The 21,937-nt window shown below is 38.6% G+C and overlaps 1 protein-coding gene across 4 annotated transcripts in view; it reads left to right on the top strand.

The window, feature by feature from the left end:
• The window catches only part of PRKDC (protein kinase, DNA-activated, catalytic subunit), a 240,692-nt gene that overhangs the window by 157,686 nt on the left and 61,069 nt on the right, over nucleotides 1–21,937 (top strand). For 3 of the 4 annotated variants that reach the window (XM_027608954.2, XM_027608960.2, XM_027608975.2), the window contains 6 exons: nucleotides 495–662; nucleotides 831–1,046; nucleotides 5,730–5,842; nucleotides 7,873–8,004; nucleotides 10,912–11,091; nucleotides 20,497–20,702. In XM_027608954.2, the coding sequence (XP_027464755.2) occupies nucleotides 495–662; nucleotides 831–1,046; nucleotides 5,730–5,842; nucleotides 7,873–8,004; nucleotides 10,912–11,091; nucleotides 20,497–20,702 (1,015 nt within the window). The remainder of the gene's footprint in view (nucleotides 1–494; nucleotides 663–830; nucleotides 1,047–5,729; nucleotides 5,843–7,872; nucleotides 8,005–10,911; nucleotides 11,092–20,496; nucleotides 20,703–21,937) is intronic. The other variant, XM_027608968.2, reaches the window with a different exon arrangement.

The raw sequence follows: 21,937 nt of genomic DNA, 5'->3' as shown, positions 1-21,937 counted from the left end.
GTACACTATAAATGGTTAAAATAGTTAATTTGGTGTTCTCTAAATTTTACCACAGTAAAAAAAAAAAAAAAAAAAAATAGAAAGGGATTATTTTTGACTAGGAAAAACAAAAGTTACAGTACATGTATGTTTTATTTTGGTTTTGTCCAGAAAAATCCATTTAGTGCATCAGATTTAAAATCCCTTATCTCAAAAGCAAAGTACTGAAGAGCTAAACCAAAATCATTTACTGTGTTTATAGTTTATTAAACTTTTCTTTTTTAAATCATTCACCTATTTCCTTTGATCAGAGAAGTACAAGTTGTAGAGTAAAATACCTAAATCATTTCATATAAGCATTTCAAATGTTTTTCCTTTATATGAATTTTTTCATGTTCCATTGGTTCTAGAAGTACGAATGATTTGAATAATTACCATGGATATTTTATGACATTATATTAGAAGTCATGAATCTTTAGTACCTCATAGTAGATACAAAGTATCATTCCTATAAGGATCACTGTGGCTTGAAGGAGCAGGTGGGGTGTTTCCTGCTTCACAAATGAGGACGATGAGGCTCAGACACCTAAGCTGCCTCGGGTCACTCACTAGTAACCTGATAGAACTTCTGCCTAGTGACGTGGCTGTTTCCCTGGAGGAGCTGTCCCCAGTGACTATGGCAGGTGAGCCTGTGGAGGCACCAGGTGCCACCAGAATGATACATCCCTTGTCGCTCACAGTGTGTCTGGCGGTTGGTGCTGCTCCAGATGCAGTGCTGGGGTGGTGTGGGCTTGGCAGAGTTGTGCAGTGCTGAGCATGCTGTGACATGCTCTGGTTATGCCTGTTTGTAGATGGCAGAAGCTCCTTTAATTGGCTCACTGGGAGCAGTATTGACCCACTAGTGGATTATACAGTCTCCTCATCATCGGATTCCTCATCTTCCTCCTTGCTGTTTGTCCACAAGAGGAGTGAAAAGTTACAGAGAGCACCCTTGAAGTCAGTGGGACCTGATTTTGGGAAAAAAAGGCTGGGTCTTCCAGGAGATGAGGTGGATAACAAAGCAAAAGGTAAAGTAAGGTTGCTGAAATATACTTAAAATAAGTTAATGCAGAAGCTTAGATAAAGAAAGTACATTTCTTGGGGCGCCTGGGTGGCTCAGTTGGTTGGGCGACTGCCTTTGGCTCAGGTCATGATCCTGGAGTCCCGGGATCGAGTCCCACATCGGGCTCCCTGCTCAGCGGGGAGTCTGTTTCTCCCTCTGACTCTCTCTCATTCTCTCTCTCAAATAAATAAATAAAATCTTTAAAAAAAAAAAAGAAAGTACATTTCTGACTGCATTCACATTTCCTTATAACCTGTGAATAAGCCAATTAAAATTTAATTCGGGGGCTCTGGGATGGTTCGGTCAGTAGAGCATGCAACTCTTAATCTTGGGGTCATGAGTTTGAGCCCCATGTTGGGGGTAGAGTTTACTTAAAAAAATAATAAAATTTAATTCAGTAAATGTTGTTGGGTACTTACCACATTGAAAGCCTAGTTTTAGGTGCTCCAGAAAAGCTATTGAGTAAATTGGACTCAATCCATTCATTTAGTGACTTTCTGAACATCAGGGCTTGGTAAGTCAACAGGTAGGTGAAGTGAGAATTAGTAAGTCTCAGAGAGAATGAGAGAGTGCCAGGAAGACCTGGTGAAGAGGCCGCCTTTGGGACTAGCCTTGGGAGCTAGGGGTGTGGGAAGGGGGAGGGGACCCAGATCAGCTTAAGATTGTTTAAGGACTGGCAGGCGTTGTAGAAGTCTACCCTGTGGGACAAGCCCACTGGGAGCATAGAGCAGACAGCTGGGAATGTGGGCCTGCAGCTTTAGGAGGCAACCAAGGCTTTCTCTAGTGAACCAAGCAGACAAGCAGGGTTCTTTGGATGACCTCTTGGGCGGGTCTGCATGGAGCAGCATGTGGGGTGCCTGAGGAGGCCCTGGAGGCCAAGGCCACAGGCATGCCCACCCCCACCACACACCCAGGGTCCTGGTGGGGAAGACGAGGGGAGATGTGTCACAGGGGCTGCAGGGAAGTGCCAGCAGAGCTCGAAGACCCAGTACTGGCTGAAAAGCAACTCAGCTTTTTATGAGAATGGCAGCTCTGGGAGCAAGTCAAAGCCCAGAGGAAGAAAACGGAGAGAGAGAAAAGGTCCCAACACAGAGCCTTGGGGAAATGCCAACCATATGAATTTGGATATGAAGAAGTAAAATTAGGAGCAAGGATAAATTCCTTTTACTTTTATTTATTTTTTCTTTTTTATTAAGTTTTTTATTTTAATCGCAGTATAGTTAACATACAGTGTTATATTAGTTTCAGATGTACAATAACATAGTGATTCAACAATTCTGTACATTACTCAGTGCTCATCATGATAAGTGTACCCTTAATCCACTTAACCTACTTCACTCATCCCCCCACCACCCTCCCCTAGGATATGCTTTATTTTATTTTATTTATTTTTTAAGACTTTATTTTTAAGTAATCTCTATACCCAACATGGGGCTCAAACTCACAGCCCCGAGATCAAGAGTTGCACACTCTACTGACTGAGCCAGCCAGGTGCCCCTGATACGCTTTATTTTAAATGAGTAAGGGTAAATTCCTTTAGGAACTAAACACATACATGAAATGCTTTCCTCATTTCCAACCACTCTTTTTCACATTTATGTCGCAGATGTGTGGCCATACATAATTCTGTGAATTTAATGTAGGTGAGGTAAATCTAGCTTTCTCCCACCACTCTGGGTTTGAAGGGGGCTAATGAGCCCCCTCCTGCTCTGTCTGTTCTGCTCCCTGCTTTGGCCTCCCGCTGGTCTTCTTTCTTTTATATCCTCTTCCTCTGCTGTTTCTCTGCCAGATTGTCATCCAGCCAGAGTGCATAGTTCTCTGTCCTTCTGATGATGAAAGCCCTGAAGTTAAAATGCAGTCCCAGAATGACTGTTACTTCCCCATGGCTCATGAAGTGTCTTGCTCACCTCAAACCCATGGCACGTATATCCTCACACAGAATTGTTGAGGTGTGCATTTGGGGCAGCCTGCAGTCCAGTTAATGCATGGTGATTCCCCATGACCCACTCTTCTGAATGGGGAAGAGGCTCAGGAAACAGAGGGAAGTGGCTTAGGCTGGCAGCATCGTCCACAACTCAAACTGTTGAGCAGTTTTTCCCTGTCTTTATTGAACTTATATAGAAATTAAGGAGGATAAAAGGTAAAACCTAATTTTTAAACTATTTTCCATAAAAGTTTTATATGTGAATTTGAAAAAACTCGTCGAACTGAGTAAGCAAAATGAATACTGTTAGCTATCCATTTTAATTGGATTAATATATTTGAATCTCCCCTTGTACCTTTGTAGATATAAAATATTTCCCATACTGTCTTCTTTGGGGTTTATGTATTTTCTTGCCTAAAGAGGAATATTTGGAAGTTCATGAAATATGGTGAATTAATCTTTACTATGATACTATTTATTATTGACATTTAAAAATGAAATTGTAACCTAATTAAGATATCACTTTTCAACCATTATATTCTTATTACAGTTTCCTTTAGTTATTTGTATCATAGTAACACATGCCTGTAGTTTAAAGAGTCATATACTTTGCCAAAGCTTTCTAGAAGAAACAGCAACCCTCCCTACCCATTTCCCAAATTCCAGATACAGCCACTTCCATATCTCCAGTACTGCTACCCTACCTTTTTTTTCTTTCAGTATTGGTCATTCTCTTTTAGCTTGCATTATGAACATTGAGGTTCTGCTCCTTCTGGTCCCTCACCCTCACTTACCACACACAAACAATGAATTCTTCTTGTGCCCTCATCCTCTGATATAATTATGTCTTAATCTTAGTTTCATCAGTAATTTCCTCTTATTTTGACTACATAAATACTACGTGTGTTCAAGGCATAGTACTATTATGATTATTTTTCCTTTCTTGTACAGTAATTTTTCCTGGGCATTAATAATTATTTTGGTTTAGATTTCTGCATATTATTACTTGATTTCCTCTGAGTTGTACCATTGTCTTTTACTGTGTCCCAACACATAAATGTTTCATCTCAAAAGAAATCTCTCCTGGAGCTTCTGAGCCACCCTGTTCCAGGCTACCTGTTCTTGGGGTGTCTGCTCAGCTATGGTCTAGAGACCACCCATCCTGAGGGTCTTTTCACCTCTCTTGGATCTGATTCTTCCTTGGCTTGTTCCTTCTTTCTGGTGAAGCACTTCCTCAAGTATTCCTGAGAAAAGAGGTCAGAAACAGCTGTTTTTGATGGCACTCATACCTGCTGGGTAATTTAGCTATAGAATTTTGAGTGTGAATTCATCGGGGTTCCCTAGTCCCCAAGATTGGGTTGGGAAACCTGGTGGCATTCATTTTGTTGATTCTTTGTAAGAATTGGACTTCTTTCTCTGCAGAAGATCTTAGGATCCTTTCTTTTAAATCAATCAGGAAATTTCACGAAAGGGTCCTTTGGAGCCTGCAGGTCTGTTTTAGTCCATTTTTCTGGGTACTAGGAGGGTCCTTTCAGACTGCTAACACATTTTCCAGTTCTGGAATATTTTTTCTTGGATGATTTTGTTGATGATTTCCTCATATCAGTTTTCTTTTTGGAATCCTGTTGCTTGGATATCAGACCTTATCAGATCTTGTAATTTTCTTGGTTTTTTTTTTTCTTTTTGCTTTGTATTCTGGGAAATCACTTTAACCTATCTTCTAATCCTTGCTTTTAAGTTATGATATCATATTTTTAGTTTCCATGAGCTTTTTATGTTCTCTGAATGCCTTTCCAGTCCTTGATCCACTGTTGCAATTTCTACTTTTGTCTTTTTGATAAATGATAATATTTTGAAAGTTTTTTCCCCTGGATGGACTGCTTTCAACAGTTGCTCTTTCCCTATTGTTTTTTTGTTTTGTTTTGTTTTGTTTTGTTTTTTTCATTTCTGTCTTTCATGTTTGAAGCTTTCCTCAAAATGTCTGGTGACTTGTCTTTTTGCTTATACTCCCAGATGGGGCACTAAAAAGGCATTTGGAATAGGTACACTTTGGGAATGTGGAGGTCAGACTAGACCAGGACACTGAAACTCCTGACGTGTTGATATCTTTGCCTGTGTTTTTGTGCTGGTGGATTACCCAGGGCAAAATCTCCAGTCTCTTGCCTGCAGGCTAGCAGGCCAGGGTGCCAGCACTCTAGAGGCCAAGCAGAAGCAGGCAGCTGCAGGTTCCAGAAGCCCTTGTGGTCGCTCGTGGTGTAGTTGCTGTGCCTGCAGCTCTGCCGTCCCTGTGCACCCATGGGCCATGTGTCCTCTCCCAGGGTCCACACCTGCAGCACGAGGGGCAGTGCTTTCTGACCACACCTCCTGCTGCAGCCTCACTTTCCTCCCCTCCCATAGACATGCCTGCTGCTGCCAGGTCCTGAGCCTTCCAGGTCTTTCCACTGTCCTTGCTTTGTCCCTGTTCTCTGCATGGTGGCACTGGGGCTGGGCTGAGTTAGTTACAACTTTCTACTCTCTAGCTTCCAAAACTGGTTAGTGGTCTCCTCTGCTATTCTCTGTTCTTCATAGACTTATGCCATTAAAACAAAACAGAACAGCTAGATGAAAGTAAAAAATGGAAGTAAGCAAATAATTCTACTTTTATTTTAGGGGATTTTAGAAAGGAGGTAAAGTAAACTACAAACGTCAAATTGGCCATCTGTAACAAACCTTTGTGTTCTTCAGGTATAGACAATCGGGCAGAAATATTAAGATTACGCAGACGATTTATAAAGGACAAAGAAAAGCTCAGTTTGATTTATACCAGAAAAAGTATTGCTGAACAAAAACGAGAGAAGGTTTGTATCTGTTTCGAGAATTTGAGTGGTCAGAGATATTTATTTTATATCAAAGGATATATACTAAGGAAATAAGTTTCTTGTTAGATATTTCTTCCATAACAAAATTACAGAAGCAGCACTATATGAGTTAAAGTTAATTATGAACCAAAGATTATTCCTCTGACTAATGGAGATGTAAAGGACAGTTGTGACTCACTAATGAGGTCATGGGAATCTTGGAATGGGGCCTATGTGGGTAGTTGTGTGGGGTATGTTGTGGCTCACAGGCACTGCCAGGACCTCATCCCTGCCCCTTATCTCAGACTCTCACTGGAGCTTGGTTTTGTTCTTCTCTGTGTACAGCCTGGCTTTCTCCATGTGATAGAGACACAGCCTCCAATCATTCCTGAATGATCTTACAACTTTAGCTGCTGGGAAGGATTAGCCAGAGCCTTGACCCACCTTGGGTCTGGAGCCACTGTGGGACCACATTACAACCAGCCACTCTCCTAGGGGTACCTGGATAAAGAGGGAATGGTGAGCCCAGAGAAAGCCGTGAGCAGGCAAGGCGGATGGTCCAGGGTTATCTGCTGAAAGCAGTTGACCTAGCGTGGCATAAATTAAACATTTCTCAAAATGTGGAAATAATGAAAGAGTTTGTTTAGCCATAGCTTCAGTATTACTTACAAATCAGTAATTATGACAAAATTTTCAAGAAAGACAAGATTGTGAATTAAAAAAAAAACCTGAGTTCTAATTCAGTTTAAATCCTCAGTCACTTAATTAACTTGCAAATCTGAGTATGAAGTAGTTGAATGGTTCCACTATATCTTCTGTGGAAAGAAAATGTACATTTCATCTTTCTCTTGTCTCTGTAAGTACAGCTATTCTCTTGAAGATGAGGGTCCAAAATCAGTGCTCCACAGTCATCCCACTCTCCTTCTCACTGGCCCCACCACACGTGGAGAGTGTTCTGCTTTTCCCACTCGGAGAAGTAACCACAAGCTACTAATTAAGCCTGAAACCTAAGTAGGTGTGCCTGAAGGAAATAACAAGCAGAATATAAACAGAGGGAAAAGATAAAACCAGGATTGTTGGGTAGAAATCACAGGGAGATATTTTGGTCGGATACAAAGAAAGTCCTTTAAATAATTAATAAATGTGGAATGGCCTGCTGTGTGAGGCCATGCATGCCCTCTGACCCAGGTGTTTTTATCTGAAGTGGCTGACCTCTCAGTAAGAATGGCATGGAGGTAATCAGGCATCAAAAGTCCATGCGCTTTATTTGTTGGGAGCATTGTGCTCATTGTCAGGTACTACTCTCAATGGTAGTGGTATAGAGGCGAATATAATACAAGCATTCATGGAGCTACAACCCAGGGTGTACAACAGAACAAAAAAAAAAAAAAAAGAATGAGTTAAGATTACAACGTGCAGTGTTGGAAATTAGGTGATGACTATGTGTGGGGAAGACTGTTAAAGAGGAGGTGAGAAAGCAAGCCTCTTTGAAGATGATATCTGAGATGGGAACCAAATGATGAGAGAAAAACTGTGAAAAGACATTCTAGGCAGAGATGAACAGGTCCCACAGTCTTGTGTGGTGGGGAGTCGGGGGTGACTCAAGAGCAGGTTCAAGGCTAGTCTGGCCTGAGCAAGTGAGCAGGGTAAGGAGGAGCTGGGATTTGGGGGCTGTGGTGATATCACTGGGCCTGATAGCCAAGGTTTGTTTTTTAAGAGGAATTAAGAGGAAGTACTGCCCTCTGAAATATGGCTTTAAAAAGTTTTAATTCAAGTTCTCTGAGTTTATAAATATTCACATTATTTTGTGATGAATATTTAAATAATCTTACTACTCATTTGATAGCAGTTTTTATTTTGGATTTATTGTCTGCCATAGACTGTAGTGACCAAACCATTTTGGATAAAAATTGTCATCAAGATCACCTTTATGTTAAAGATAAGTACTGACTGATTGTTTCATAATTCATGCACTACAGATTTCTTCAATAAGAATTCTAATCTTCTTTCTTTGGTTCTAATGATTATAGGAGATTAAGAGTGAATTAAAAATGAAGCACGATGCCCAAGTCATTTTGTACAGGAGTTACCGTCAAGGAGACCTTCCTGACATTCAGATTAAATACAGTAGCCTGATCACCCCCTTGCAAGCTGTGGCCCAGGTTGGTCCTTGAATGCTTCATTTTTCTATTAACAGATAAAAACTATTTAACAGTTCCAGGGGGCTACTATGTGCAAGGAGAAATGGTTGATGCTACACTGTATCATAAATGAGGTGTTGATTTGTCTTTAACAATGGACTTGGTTAAAAGACATTGGTCCAGGTTTTGGCCCTGCTGTTTCCTGTCTCCAAAACTTCTTTTCACAGGTGCCACACACTTAGAGTCATCTAGAAGATAGTCCTGCAGTTGGGATCCTTGTCAAGACATTTAATGCTCTGAGACACAGCTTCTTCATCTATAAAACCAGGGAGTGAAATCTATTTTTCTTACCAATAATGTTGGTCAGTGAAATAATGTGTAATAAATTTTAAAGTGCTAAGCCACTTAAATCATTGCTTATACAAGATCCTTTTGGTGGGCTGGGGGGATCAGGAGACTATCAGTTTATGGGTGGGATTAGTATTTTACTTCTCTGTTAATTTTCTTAATAGCAGAGGATTGGAAATATTTTTCTAAGTTGTGAGGGTTAAGAGTGAATGAAGTTTTCTAGCTGAATTCTCTGACAAAAACAGGACATTTATTCCTCGAAAGCCTAATTAAGATTCCTTTGACTTTTATCGAAAAAACTTTAAAAATTACACTAGGTGCTGAAATATAACGCCATTTATTTTATTATATGTAAATTTTCAGAACTAATGTTATGTGTAATAATAAGTTATATCTGCATAGTCTTTTACTCTTTAAGCTTTTTATTTAATCTGAATAAATATAGATTGACAGGAATTTGCAAAAATAGTACTTAGTCCCATATACTTTTCTTTTTTTTTTTTTTTTTTTAGTCCCATATACTCTTTACCTGGCTTCCCCCACTGGTGGTGTCTTATTTAACCATAGTACATTATGTTGATCTAGAAATTGACATTGGAACAACAGTGTTGACTGGTGTTAACCATTTTTCCCTTCACACGCGCACGTGTATGTGTGTGAGTGTGTGTGTGTGATTCTGTGCAATTGTAGCATGCCAACTGATTGATGTAATTACTATCACAAAAGAGCCCTTGGTTGTTAAAGAGTGCTTTCACATTTCTTTCATTAGATTCTCCCAGTAATTTTGTGACATAAAGGCAGTTGTTAGACACATTTACAAATGAAGAACTGAAGATTAGCCAAGAATGGATAATATGGTTCAAACTTTGTATCTTGCTGGGTGTGGAACTAAGACAACACCCCTTCCTTTGTTTTGACACCTGGCCTTGTGCTTTTCTTCACCCCCATTATTTCCCAGTTTTTCTAGTGCATTGCACACATGTATTCACATCACTGCCTCAGAAATGATGCTGCCACCTGCTCTCCTAGGCATGGTTTGCATCTGCCCATGTTGGATCGGTATGTGGTATATACTGATGGTAGCAGGTTACAGGCCTGATACAGCTGAGAGACCCATGCCTACTATGTGCAAGGAGAAATGGTCAGTTCATCTCATTGGTGCTTGGAAAATATTAAGATGGTGAATATTGTTTTGAAAAAAACATAACTACATTTTTTCTGTTCTTTGAAAAAGAATGTGTTTCCTTATATTTCTCAAATTCCAATACTTTATTCAAATACTATATATGGAGCAACTCCTTCTGGATGCCAGGGACTGCTCTAAGCACTGAGATGCAGCTCTGGACAATACAGACAAGGTCTCTTCTGCTGTCCAGGGACTCGCCTTCTTCATCATGAGCATTGCACGCTAGAGAACTGAAGAGGAGCCTGTAAACTAGCCATTGTCCAGCAGCAGCATTTTGTTGCTCTGAAAACATTATCTTAAGCACCATTGCATTATCGTAACAGAAGGAGCATTTGGAACTCCCTGGGCAATGAGGGAATTTGTGCATATGACTCAAGAATTGGGTTGTAGACATGGGAACCTGTCTGCCGCAAGTTAAGTTATCAAACAGATACCATATGAGAGAGTGTGCGTGTCTTGAAAGACCAACCCATGGCAGTGAGTGTCTTCATGTAGTGTAGTATGAGTGATACTTTCTTTTTTTCCTAATTTATATTTTCTGAAATTTTTTATAACCATATAACTTTCTATAATACAAATACATGAATAATAGAGAACACATCAAGTTGTACTTTTTATTCAGACACAGTTTTTATCAAGCAAAATAATTTTCAAATTTTATTAATTCATGCATTCATGCCTTCCTTTAAAAAATACAGACACTGCATGCTAGGGACTGTTCTTAGTACTGGTGTCATAGGCACAGATAAAGGGTAATGTTCCTGTGGTCATGGAGTATGAGGGTTAAAGCCATAAAAGATCAGGTAGTATTCTGTTAGAGCTGAATACACCAAACATGAAAAGCACAAAAGTGGCTACTGATGGTTTTAACAGTTTAAGTGGTCATAATGATGGGACTCTGAAATTTTAAATTGGCATTTTATTTAAGCTTCTCAGTTATCTTTAGCTTTATGATGATACTAATATGACAATGGTTCCTAAAAATCTCATTTAATCTTTCTTGAAGATCTTATCTGTTACTGAGGTGGTCACTTGATGTGCATTATCTTGGCTAATCCTTACCACAACCCTGAGGTGTGTTCTGTTATCCCCACTTTCAAGATGAGGTGTCTGAAGGTCCACACTCACCCATGAGTTAAGCCATGTGGCTACATATGTGATTGAGCCAGCTTACATTATTTCTGTGTCCAAAATCCATGATATCACAGGTATATTTGGTTAAATTTCAAATACTAGCCATGTCAATACCTGTTAAAACTTTCTAAACAGAATTGAGATGTAAATTAGATATGTTTACAGCAGTTTGTGTTTTCAAATAAAGCTCTGATAGTATTAGTGAATTATAGCATTTTTACTTCAGATCCTAATTTGTCTTTGTTTTGGATATTTTACAGAGAGACCCAATAATTGCAAAACAGCTCTTTGGCAGTTTGTTTTCTGGAATTATAAAAGAAATGGATAAATACAAGACCAAGGCTGAGAAAAACAACATTACTCAAAAGTTGCTCCAGGACTTTAATCATTTTCTTAACACCACTTTCTCTTTCTTTCCACCTTTTGTCTCTTGTATCCAGGTAAGTTTGTACACATGCTTCATAAATATTGCATTATCTACTTTGCCATCACATGACTATGTCATAATAACTTCATTTGTTTCACAAGCTGAAGCACAAGGTGTTTGAGTAGATGTGCTCTGTATGGTTACCTCTTCCCGGATGGGTAGGTGTGATTTATTTATTTATTTTTTAAACAAGCATATAGGGGCGTCTGAATCTTAGTTTCAGCTCAGGTATTGATCTCAGGGTCTTAGGATCAAGCCCCATGACAGGCTCCATGCTCAGCGGGGAGTCTGCTTGAGGATTCTCTCCTTTAGCCCCTCCCCCCCACTTGCACCTGCTCTCTCACTCTTTTTTTCTGTCTCTCTTTAAAATAAATGGATGAATCTTTATTTAAAAAAAACCAAAAACCCCAAACTTATATTTGACTGAATAATTAGAAATCAGCCTTGGTATAAAAGTGCTCTGATTTTTAATAAGCCATAAGCCAGTCCCTTCAGTGTTTTGGTTAAGCCCTGCATGTTGTTAGTTGTTTTTCCTTATATACTGTTTCACCAGATTATTTCCTGCCTCCCGATTGCCTTCAACAGATATTGATTGAGCATATTCCTAACTTTGTTGTAAGTGGCGGGGATGGTGAATGATGCAAAGAAGCACAAATCTCTGCCCTCCTGGAATTACAATGGGTGACAAACAATAAACAGACAAATACAAAAGATAACGGGAAGTAGTCTTAAGTGTCATAGAACTTGAGTACTACAGAAGCAGTAGTGTAATATAGGGTAGTAATGAAGCAGGAAGGGAGACAGCCTCTTGAACAGGGTGGAGGGGGTGGGTATGTACCATGATAGATATTTAGATGGAGTGGTCAGAGAAGGCCTTTCTAAGGCAGTACGGTTTGAGCAGATGTTAATGTAGGCATAGTTTCAGTTACTACATAAACATGCTTACTGGAAGGTTACTTTTTCATATAAGAAATGCTTCCTTTGCCGTTCAAAACATGGATCGTTAGAGAGTCCCTAATAGAAAACTGTTTCAATTCATTTTAGTATTTAAAAATTTTTTTTATTTAAATTCAATTTAATTAACATATAGGGTATTGTTAGTTTCAGAGGTAGTATTTAGTAATTCATCAGTCTTATATAACACCCAGTGCTCATTCCATCAAGTGCCCTCTTTAATGCCATCCCCCCACCCACCTCCTCTCCAGCAACCCTCAGTTTATTTCCTATAATTAAGAGTCTCTTATGGTTTGTCTCCCTCTCTATTTTCATCTTTTTATTTTTCCTTCCCTTCCCCATGTTAATCTGTTTTTGTTTCTTAAATTCCACATATGAGTGAAATTTTCTTATTTCGCTTAACATAATACCCTCTAGTTCCATCCACGTCATTGCAAATAGCAAGATTTCATTCTTTTTGATGCTTGAATAATATTCCATTGTATATATACACCACATCTTCTTTATCCATTCGTCGATAGATATCTGGCTCCTTCGATATTTGGGCTATTGTGGACATTGCTGCTATAAACATTGGGATGCATGTGCCCCTTCAAATCACTATATTTGTATCCTTTGGATAAATACCTTACTGGTGCAATTGCTGGGTCATAGGGTACCTCTATTTTTAACTTATTGAGGAACCTCCATACTAATTTCCAGAGTGGCTACACCAGTTTGCATTCCAACCAACACTGTAAGAGGGTTCCTGTTTCTTCACATCCTCGCCAACATCTGTGTTTCCTGAGTTGTTCATTTTAGCTATTCTGACGGGTGTGAGGTGGTATCTCATTGTGGTTTTGATTTGTATTTCCCTGATGCCAAGGGATGTGCATTTTTTCATGTATCTGTTGGCCATTTGTATGTCTTCTTTGGAGAAATGTCTGTTCATGTCTTCTGCCCATTTCTTCACTGGAGTTTTTGTTTTTTTGGGTGTTGAGTTTAATAAGTTCTTTATAATATAATAATAATATATTTTGGATACTAGTCCTTTATCTGATATGTCATTTGCAAATATCTTCTCCCATTCTGTAGCTTACCTTTAGTTTTGTTGACGGTATCCTTCACTGTGTAAAAGTTTTTTATCTTGATGAAGTCCCAATATTTCCTTTTTGCTTTCGTTTCCCTTGCCTTTGAAGATGTCTCTAGCAGGAAGTTGCTGCAGCCGAGGTCAAAAGGTTGCTGCCTGTGTTCTCCTCTAGGACTTTTATGGATTCCTGTCTCACATTTAGGTCTTTCATCCATTCTGAATCTATTTTTGTGTATGGTGTAAGAAAGTGGTCGAGTTTCATTCTTCTGCATGTTGCTGTCCAATTTTCCCAACACCATTTGTTGAGGGGACTTTTTTCCATTGGATATTCTTTCCCGCTTTGTTGAAGATTAGTGGACCATAGAGTTGAGGTTCCATTTCTGGGTTCTCTATGCTGTTCCATTGATCTATGTGTCTGTTTTTATACCAGTACCATACTGTCTTGATGATGACAATTTTATAACATAGCTTGAAATCTGGAATTGTGATGCCTCCTGCTTTGCTTTTCTTTTTCAACATTCCTTTGGCTATTTGGGATCTTTTCTGGTTCCATACAAATTTTAGGATTGTTTGTTCCAGCTCTGTAAAAAATATTGATGATATTTTGATAGGGATTACATTGATGTGTAGAATCTACTTTGGGTAGCATAGACATTTTAACAGTATTTGTTTTTCCTATTCATGAACATGGACCATTTTTCCATTTCTTTGTGTCTTCCTCAGTTTCTTTCATAAGTGTTCTGTAGTTTTCAGGATACAGATCCTTTACCTCATTGGTTAGGTTTATTCCTATTATGGTTTTTGGTGCAATTGTAAATGGGATCGATTCTCTGATTTCTCTTTCTTCTTCATCCTTGTTAGTGTATAGAAATGCATCTGACTTCTGGGCATTGATTTAATACCCTGGGACTTTGCTGAATTCCTGTATCAGTTCTAGCAACTTTTTGGTGGAATCTTTTGGGTTTTCTACAGAGTATTATGTTGTCTGCGAAGAGTGAAAGTTTGACTTCTTTGCTGATTTGATGCCCTTTATTTCTTTGTGTTGTCTGACTGCTGAGGCTAGGACTTCCAGTAGTATGTTGAACAATAGTAGTGAGAGAGGACATCCCTGTCGTGTTCCTGTCCTTAAGGAAAAGCTCTCAGTTTTTTCCCATTGAGAATGATATTCGCCATAGGTGTTTTGTATTTGACTTTTATGATATTAAGATATGTTCCCTCTAACCCTACATGGCAGAGAGTTTTATGAAGAAAGGATGCTGTATTTTGTCAAATGCTTTTTTTGCATCAATTGAGAGGATCATATGGTTCTTGTCCTTTCTTTTATTAATGTAGTATATCACCTGAATTGATTTGTAGATGTTGAACCACCCCTGCAGCTCAGGAATACATCCTGCTTGGTTGTGGTAAATAATTCTTTTGATGTATGATAGGATCCTATTAGCTAGTATCTTGGTGAGAATTTTTGCATCCATGCTCATCAGGGATATTGGTCTTTGTCTGGTTTTGGGATCAAGGTAATGCTGGCCTCATTAGAATGAGTTTGGAAGTTTTCCTTCCATTTCTGTTTTTTTGGAACAGCATCAGAAGAATAGGTATTAATTCCTTAAATGTTTGGTAGAATTCCACTGGGAGACCATCTGGCCCTGGACTCTTGTTGTTGGGAGATTTTGGATTTCTGATTCAATTTCTTTGCTGGTTATGGGTCTGTTCAAGTTTTCTATTTCTTCCTGTTTCAGTGGGGGTAGTTTATATGTTTCTAGGAATGCATCCATTTTTTCCAGTGTGCCTAATTTGTTGGCATATAATTGCTCATAATATTCTCTTAAAATTGTTTGTATTTCTTTGGTTGGTTATTTGTTGGTTATGATCTCTTCTCTTTCATTCATGATTTTATTGATTTGGGTTCTTTCTCTTTTTGATAATTTGAGCTATGGGTTTATCAATCTTATCAATTCTTTCAAAGAACCAGCTCCTACTTTTGTTGATCTGTTCTACTGGTTGTTTTTTTTTTCCTATATCATGGATTTCTGCTCTAATCTTTATTATTTTTCTTCTCCTGCTGGATCTAGGTTTTATTTGCTGTTCTTTTCCCAGCTTCTTTAGGTGTAAGGTTAGGTTGTATATTTGAGACCTTTCATGTTTCTTGAGATAGACCTTTATTGCTATATACTTCCCTCTTAGGACGGCCTTTGCTGCATCCTAAAGGTTCGGAACTGTTAGGTTTTCATTTTCATATGCTTCCATGTATTTTTTTAAATTCTTCTTTAATTTCCTGGTTGACCCATTCATTCTTTTTTTTTTTTTAAGATTTTATTTATTTATTCATGAGAGACAGAGAGGGAGAGGCAGAGGGAGAAGCAGGCTCCCCGCTGAGCAGGGAACCCAAAGTGGGACTCAATCCCAGGACCTCAGGATCATGACCCGAGCCAAAGGCAGATGCTCAACCATCTGAGCCACCCAGGCGCCCAACTCATACATTCTTTAGATGGATCCTCGTTAACCTCCATATATTTGTGTTCTTTCCAAATTTTCTCTTGTAATTGCATTCAAGTTTTAAAGCTTTGTGGTCTGAAAATATACATGGTATAATCTCAGTCTTTTTGTACCAGTTGAGACCTGATTTGTGACTAAGTATGTCATCTATTCTGGAGAACATTCCATGTACACTCAAGAGGAATGTGTATTCTGTTGCTTTAGGATGAAATGCTCTGAATATATCTGTGAAGTCCATCTGGTCCAGTGTATCATTCAAAGCGTTGTTTCCTGTTGATCTGCTTAATGATCTGTCCATTGGTATTAGTGGGGTGCTAAAGTCCCCTACTATTATTGTATTATTATCAATGAGTTTCTTTAATTTTGTTATTAATTGGCTTATATATTTGGCTGCTCCCAAGTTAGGGGCATGAATATTTATAATTATTAAATCTTCTTGTTGGATAGACTCTTATTATGAGGTAGTGCCCTTATTCATCTCTTATTACAGTTTTTGGTTTAAAAACTAGTTTATGTGATATAAGGATGGCTACTCCAGCTTTCTTTTCATGTCTATTAGCATGGTAAATGGTTCTCCATCCCCTCACCCCTCACTTTCAATCTTTGGGTCTAAGATGAGTCTCAGCATTTCGATGGGTCTTATTTTGTTATCTAATCTGATACACCTGTGTCTTTTAATTGGCGCATTTAGTCCATTTACATTCAGAATAATTTTTGAAAGATACGAATTTATTGCCATGTATTACTTAAGTCACTGTTCCTATAAATTGTCTCTGTTCCTTTGTGATCTTTGTTACTTTGGGGCTCTCTTTTCCCTCAAAGGATCTCCTTTAATATTTCTTGCAGGGCTGTTTTAGTGTTCACAAATTCTTTCAGTTTTTGTTTTTCCTGGAAACTCTTTATCTCTTCTATTCTGAATGACAGCCTTGCAGGATAAAGTATTCTTGGCTGCATATTTTTTCCCATTTAGCACGTTGATTATGTCATGGCAGTCTTTTCTGGGCCTACCAGGTCTCTGTGGAAGGGTCTCCTGCCAGCCTTATGTGTCTACCCTTGTAAATTGACCTCTTGTCCTGAGCTGCTTTCAGGATTTTCTCTTTATCTCTGAAATTTTATAAGCTTTACTATATTATGTCAGGGTATTGACCTATTTTTATTGATTTTGTGGGGGATTCTCTGTGCCTCCTGGACTTGAATGTCTGTTTCCTTCCCCAGAGTAGGGCAGGTCTGATCTATAATTTGTTCAAATAAACCTTCTTCCCCATCTCTCTCTTCATCTTCTGGGACCTCTATTACTCAAGTTTCACTTTATGGTATCGCTGATTTTTTGAAGTCTCCCTTCGTGATCCAGTAGTAGTTTATCTCCCTTTTTCTCAGCTTCCTTATTTTCCATCATTTTATCTTCTATATTACTGACTCTCTCTTCTGCCTCATTTATCCTAGCTGTTAGAGCCTCCATGTTTGAGTGCATCTCAGTAATAGCATTTTTAATTTTGGCCTGATTAGATTTTAGTTCTTTTATTTCTACAGTAAGGGATTCTCTAGTGTCTTCTATGCTTTTTTCAAGCCCAGCTAGTATCTTTAAAATTGTTTTGATTTCTAGTTCTGACATCTTACTTATATCCATATTGATTAAATGCCTGGCAGAGAGTAGTACTGTCTATTCTTTCTTTTGCGGTGAATTTCTCCTTCTAGTCATTGTATTTAGGAAAGTAGGGAGGAAAGAGAAAAACAAAACAGCAAAAACAGCAATAATAACAACAGAAACCTCAGGAAGTTGTTTCTGCTGTATGCTGTGTATACTCTGCTGTTGTGTTTTGGCTGCTCTTTCCGACTGGTCCTTCTTCTACAGAGTTCCTCCTTGCTTGCAGTGGGGAGTGTTTTGATCTTTAAGTACATGTGGTTTCATTTGTTTGTTGTTAAGCTTGTAAAGGAAAAAAGAAGAAGAGAAAAAAAAGACAAAAGAAAACAAAGCCTGATCCAAAAACAAGAGAAAGGGAAACGGAACAAAAGTGGATACAAACAGACAAACAATAAACTATAAGCCTGATTCGAGAAAATAAGAAACAAGGAAGGAAAGAAGAGTTGGGAAAGAAGAAAAGAGAGAAAAAAAGTAGCCACGTCCAAAAAATAAGAGAAGGAAACAATCAAACCAACAAGTGAACAAAAGATTATCAGCCTGATTCAAAACAAGAAGAAAAAGAAAAAGAAAAGGGAAAAAAATAATTAAAGGATGAAGAATAAAAAATAAGAAATAGAAAAATACAAAATGAAAAAAAAGCTTAGGAGTGGCTGGGTGGCTTAGTCGTTAAGCATCTGCCTTCAGCTCAGGTCATGATCCCAGGGTCCTGGGATCGAGCCCTGCATCAGGCTCCCTGCTTGGTAGGAAGCCTGCTTCTCCCTCTCCCAGTCCCCCTGCTTGTGTTCCCTCTCTGGCTGTGTCTCTTTCTGTCATAGCTGGAAACAGGTTATAGGCAATCTGTACTCACCTCTGTCCCCTACTCCCCTCTGTCTCAGAAAAGCCTTTGCAGAGGCTTGAATCTACTGTGGCAGACCGCAAAAACTATGGCCAGGTTAATTGCAATGTGCTTCAGTCTCTGCTTTCTGCTCAGTTCAGCTACAGAAAAGCAGCCAGAGTGCACACAGAGGTTTAAGCCTGTTGTGGCTCACAGCAAAAAGTTGTTTAGAGGTTTTCTGCCCTCTGTGTGTACCTGTGACCCTGCTGTTTGAGCACTGCTCAATGGTTCCAACTGAACTTTGGTCCTTTGAGATGCAAAATACCTCTTCCAAATGCCCTCTGGAATGGGTGTGATCTTTCCCTGTGCAACCCAGGGGATCTCTTCACTGTGGCTTATTGTGTGGTTCCTACCCACTGGGCTGTTTCCCACTTTCTCCCTCTTCCTGACTTAGCTCTGAGAAATGGGTTCTGTCCCCTTTGTGGCCTTGTGGCTTTCCTCTCCCCCAGTTCAGGGCTCTGAACCTTATATCTGCCCCATTCTATTGCTCCCAACTATGCAGATTGTTTTCTTAATCCTCTGATAGTCTCAAAATACTTAAATGTTGATCTTAGCTGTATTTGAAGGACATGGCAAGTTCAGGGTCCCCCTACTATTCCACCATCTTAACTCCAACCCCCAAAGCCCATTTTAGTAATTTTGTACCTAGTAACCTCCCTGGAATAATTTAAAGTATATATTCTGTAATATTATTTGTTAGTAGCTTCGGTTTGCAAACGAATTGTATAATAATTCCCTGAGATGAAATACTAGGTTTTCCTGTTTTGTTCTTTTCCTATGTAGCATGAAGCTATTAATACAGTTTCTTTTTATATATTCTATTTTTATTGGTTTAATATTTACAAGTAGAATTCCTTCATTGTTTTTTTCTTGGCTACACTAAAGATAAGATTTGAGAAATTGTATTGAATTAGCCGGTATTTCAAAATAAGTTTCTCTTTACATTGTATTCCTAAGTGATTTTTTAAATTCTGAATAGTTGCTTACTTATTTAAAACTTTCACAAAAGACTTCTATTGCAAATGGGAATAAATCTTAAGCTACATGCAGTCTGGGACAGCATTGTTTACCACAATATCTGGAACATAGAAGGCATTCAGTAAATATAGAATGAGTTGATTCCTTGAAAATTAAAAGTATATTTATTATAAAGATTTTATTTATTTGCGAGAGAGAGAGTGAGAGTGATTGCGTGTGCACGTGTGTGCCCATGCACTAGCAGGGAGAGGGACAGAGGGGGAGGGAAAAGGAGAGAGAGAATCTCTCCAGCAGACTCTGCTGGATCTCATGACCCTGAGATCATGACCTGAGCTGAAGCCAAGAGTCAGACGCTCAACCAACTGAGCCACCCAACAGCCCCCCAAAATATATTTATTTTAAAATAGTCTTATGTAATTCAGGGTTTCACTCTCTAAATTAGAATGATGTTATCTCAAAATCTGACACCTCAGCTAAGACCAAGACTTTGCTGTGTTATTAATTGAAACAGAATTTTATTTGGATTTTCTTTCCTCTACCACTAGTTCCTTCTAAGAGTGACATTTTTGTTTGCTAGCTTGCTTTGGAGAATGCATTTTCTCAAGTCCTCTAATGTACAACTTAAGTTGCCTTGGTCAAACTTAGCAAGTGGTCCTTGTATGGCACAGCTGTGAGGAAAGTGTTGTGTTTGTGGCTTAGGCAGGACTGTCTTTACTGTCTTCTCCAGATATCTGCATATATGTGCATGCATAGACATACACACAAGAATTATGTGCATGCATAGACATACACACAAGAATTATGTGCACACATGCAGGTTTGTTTTAATGAAAATGCTGCCATACTATTTATAATGTTCTGTATATTGATTTGTAGCTTATTTTTATTGGTGTATATAGGACTCTCAAATTGAGAGTTACAAAGTAAGGTCATATAAAAATTCCTGAAATCCTCTAATTCAATATTATTGTGAATAAGTTAGCCCCTGGGTGGAAGGAGATGGGAAAAACAATGCTAAATAGTGTAACAGAGATAAGTATACCTACTACTTGGTGATTGGATATAAAATCTGTGTTTCAGCTGCTTTTCTCACCTATTCAGGCTAAATATTCCTGGGAACTACAATTGTTTGGATGTATAAATTATATATACGAAATTTTTTATGTTTTGCTAGTGGTTTTCTTGCTTTAAATTAACCTCTGAATTGGAAGTGTAAAAATAAAAGGTCATTTCCTCCTTTGAGCAAGCTGAATGTTGAGGAAATTTTGTTAATAGAATACAGAGAAATTTTTGGTTATATCACTACTTACATCAAAATGTTCTTTTATGTTTAGTAAAATGACTTATTTACTTGTGAAGATACAAAGTACCACAGGCAAAATAGCTGCATGTGTTTGTGGTTTCACAGGAAATCAGTTGCCAACACACAGACTTGCTGAGCCTCGACCCAGCTTCTGTCAGTGCTGGCTGCCTGGCCAGTCTACAGCAGCCTGTGGGCGTCCGCCTTCTCGAGGAGGCCCTGCTCCACCTGGTGCCTCAAGAGCCACCTGCCAAGAGGTTTCGGGGGAGGACTTGCCTCTCTCCTGATGTCGTCAGATGGATGGAACTTGCTAAGTAAGCTCTGTGATCCAGACTGTTGGGAGAACAGTGAATTTGACTGAAGTAATACAGAAAAAACTTTTCATTCTGGTGGAAAATGAATAAATAAAGTTGATAGTAACACTTCTGTGAAATTTTTTGAAAAATCTCTCTGGCAAAGTACCATTCCATAAGTCAGGAATAGTTGTCACACAAGGAATGTCTTGCTTCAGGAAAGAGAACATCAGTTAAACCTATTCTCTCAGTATACAATCTTTTCGGACTCAGGGTGTTATTTACCAAGTTTAGTTTCCTGTAAAGTGTGGCCATAACTTACAGTTTTATATGTTTTTACTGAATGACTAAACTGAATAGAGGATAATCCATTATTTTTAGCAGGACTCAAACTTTTAGAAACACTTTAATCCAATTACTTTGTTTATTTGGGAAAAACAAGTTCCATTTTGTCATTATGCTGTTTTGCATTATGTCTGGTCTTTTTCCTTACTTGTGGTTTTATCATAAGAAAGCCAGTGCCTAATTCTGAGAAGGATGTTAGGTTGAAATTAAATTTGAACTTCTATTTTATAGTGCTGATTTTTAGATCTTCAGGTTCTAGGAAAAAGAGTAAAGGTAAGGGTGGGGAATCTTTGTACTATTCGCTGTTTTAGAATCATTCATATCTTAATTGAGCACTATATGTGAGCAATACATTGTATTAGGTGCTGAGAAGAATTAGACATGTCTCCTAGACTAACAAAACTAGCCATCCAATAGGAAATGTATGTACTTACATGCATAACTAACCATACATGAAATGGAAAGTGGTGAGTTCTCTTGAGAGGCAAGATAAATACCAGGGCAGTTCAGAAGGTGCATCTTGGCTAGTACTGATTCTACCTAGTAACAATTTTTATCCTGTTGTTTCAGATGTGTAAGTGAGCAGTCAGTAACACTGTATATTTAATATTTTCAGGGAATGAGAAACTCATCTAATGTGTATTTCCTGGGTAAATGAAGTACACAACTTTTAAGAGCCTAAACTTTAAACATTTGTTTCTAACTTTATTTAATACTTCCTCATACTTTTGGGCACCTGGGTGGCTCAGTCAGTTGAATATCCAACTCTTGGTTTTGGTTCAGGTCATGATCTCAGGGTCATGAGATCAAGCTCCGCTTTGGGCTCCACACTCAGTGGGGAGTCTGCTTGGGATTCTTTCTCTCCCTCCACCCCTTCTCCTGCTTGAGCTCTCTCTGCTTTCTTTCTCTCT

The sequence above is a fragment of the Zalophus californianus genome, chromosome 4, assembly GCF_009762305.2.
Source record: "Zalophus californianus isolate mZalCal1 chromosome 4, mZalCal1.pri.v2, whole genome shotgun sequence".
In the NCBI taxonomy this organism is placed as follows: domain Eukaryota; kingdom Metazoa; phylum Chordata; class Mammalia; order Carnivora; family Otariidae; genus Zalophus; species Zalophus californianus.
The sequence above is the reverse complement of the archived record's forward strand: the minus strand, read 5'-3'. Positions and strand labels throughout refer to the sequence as shown.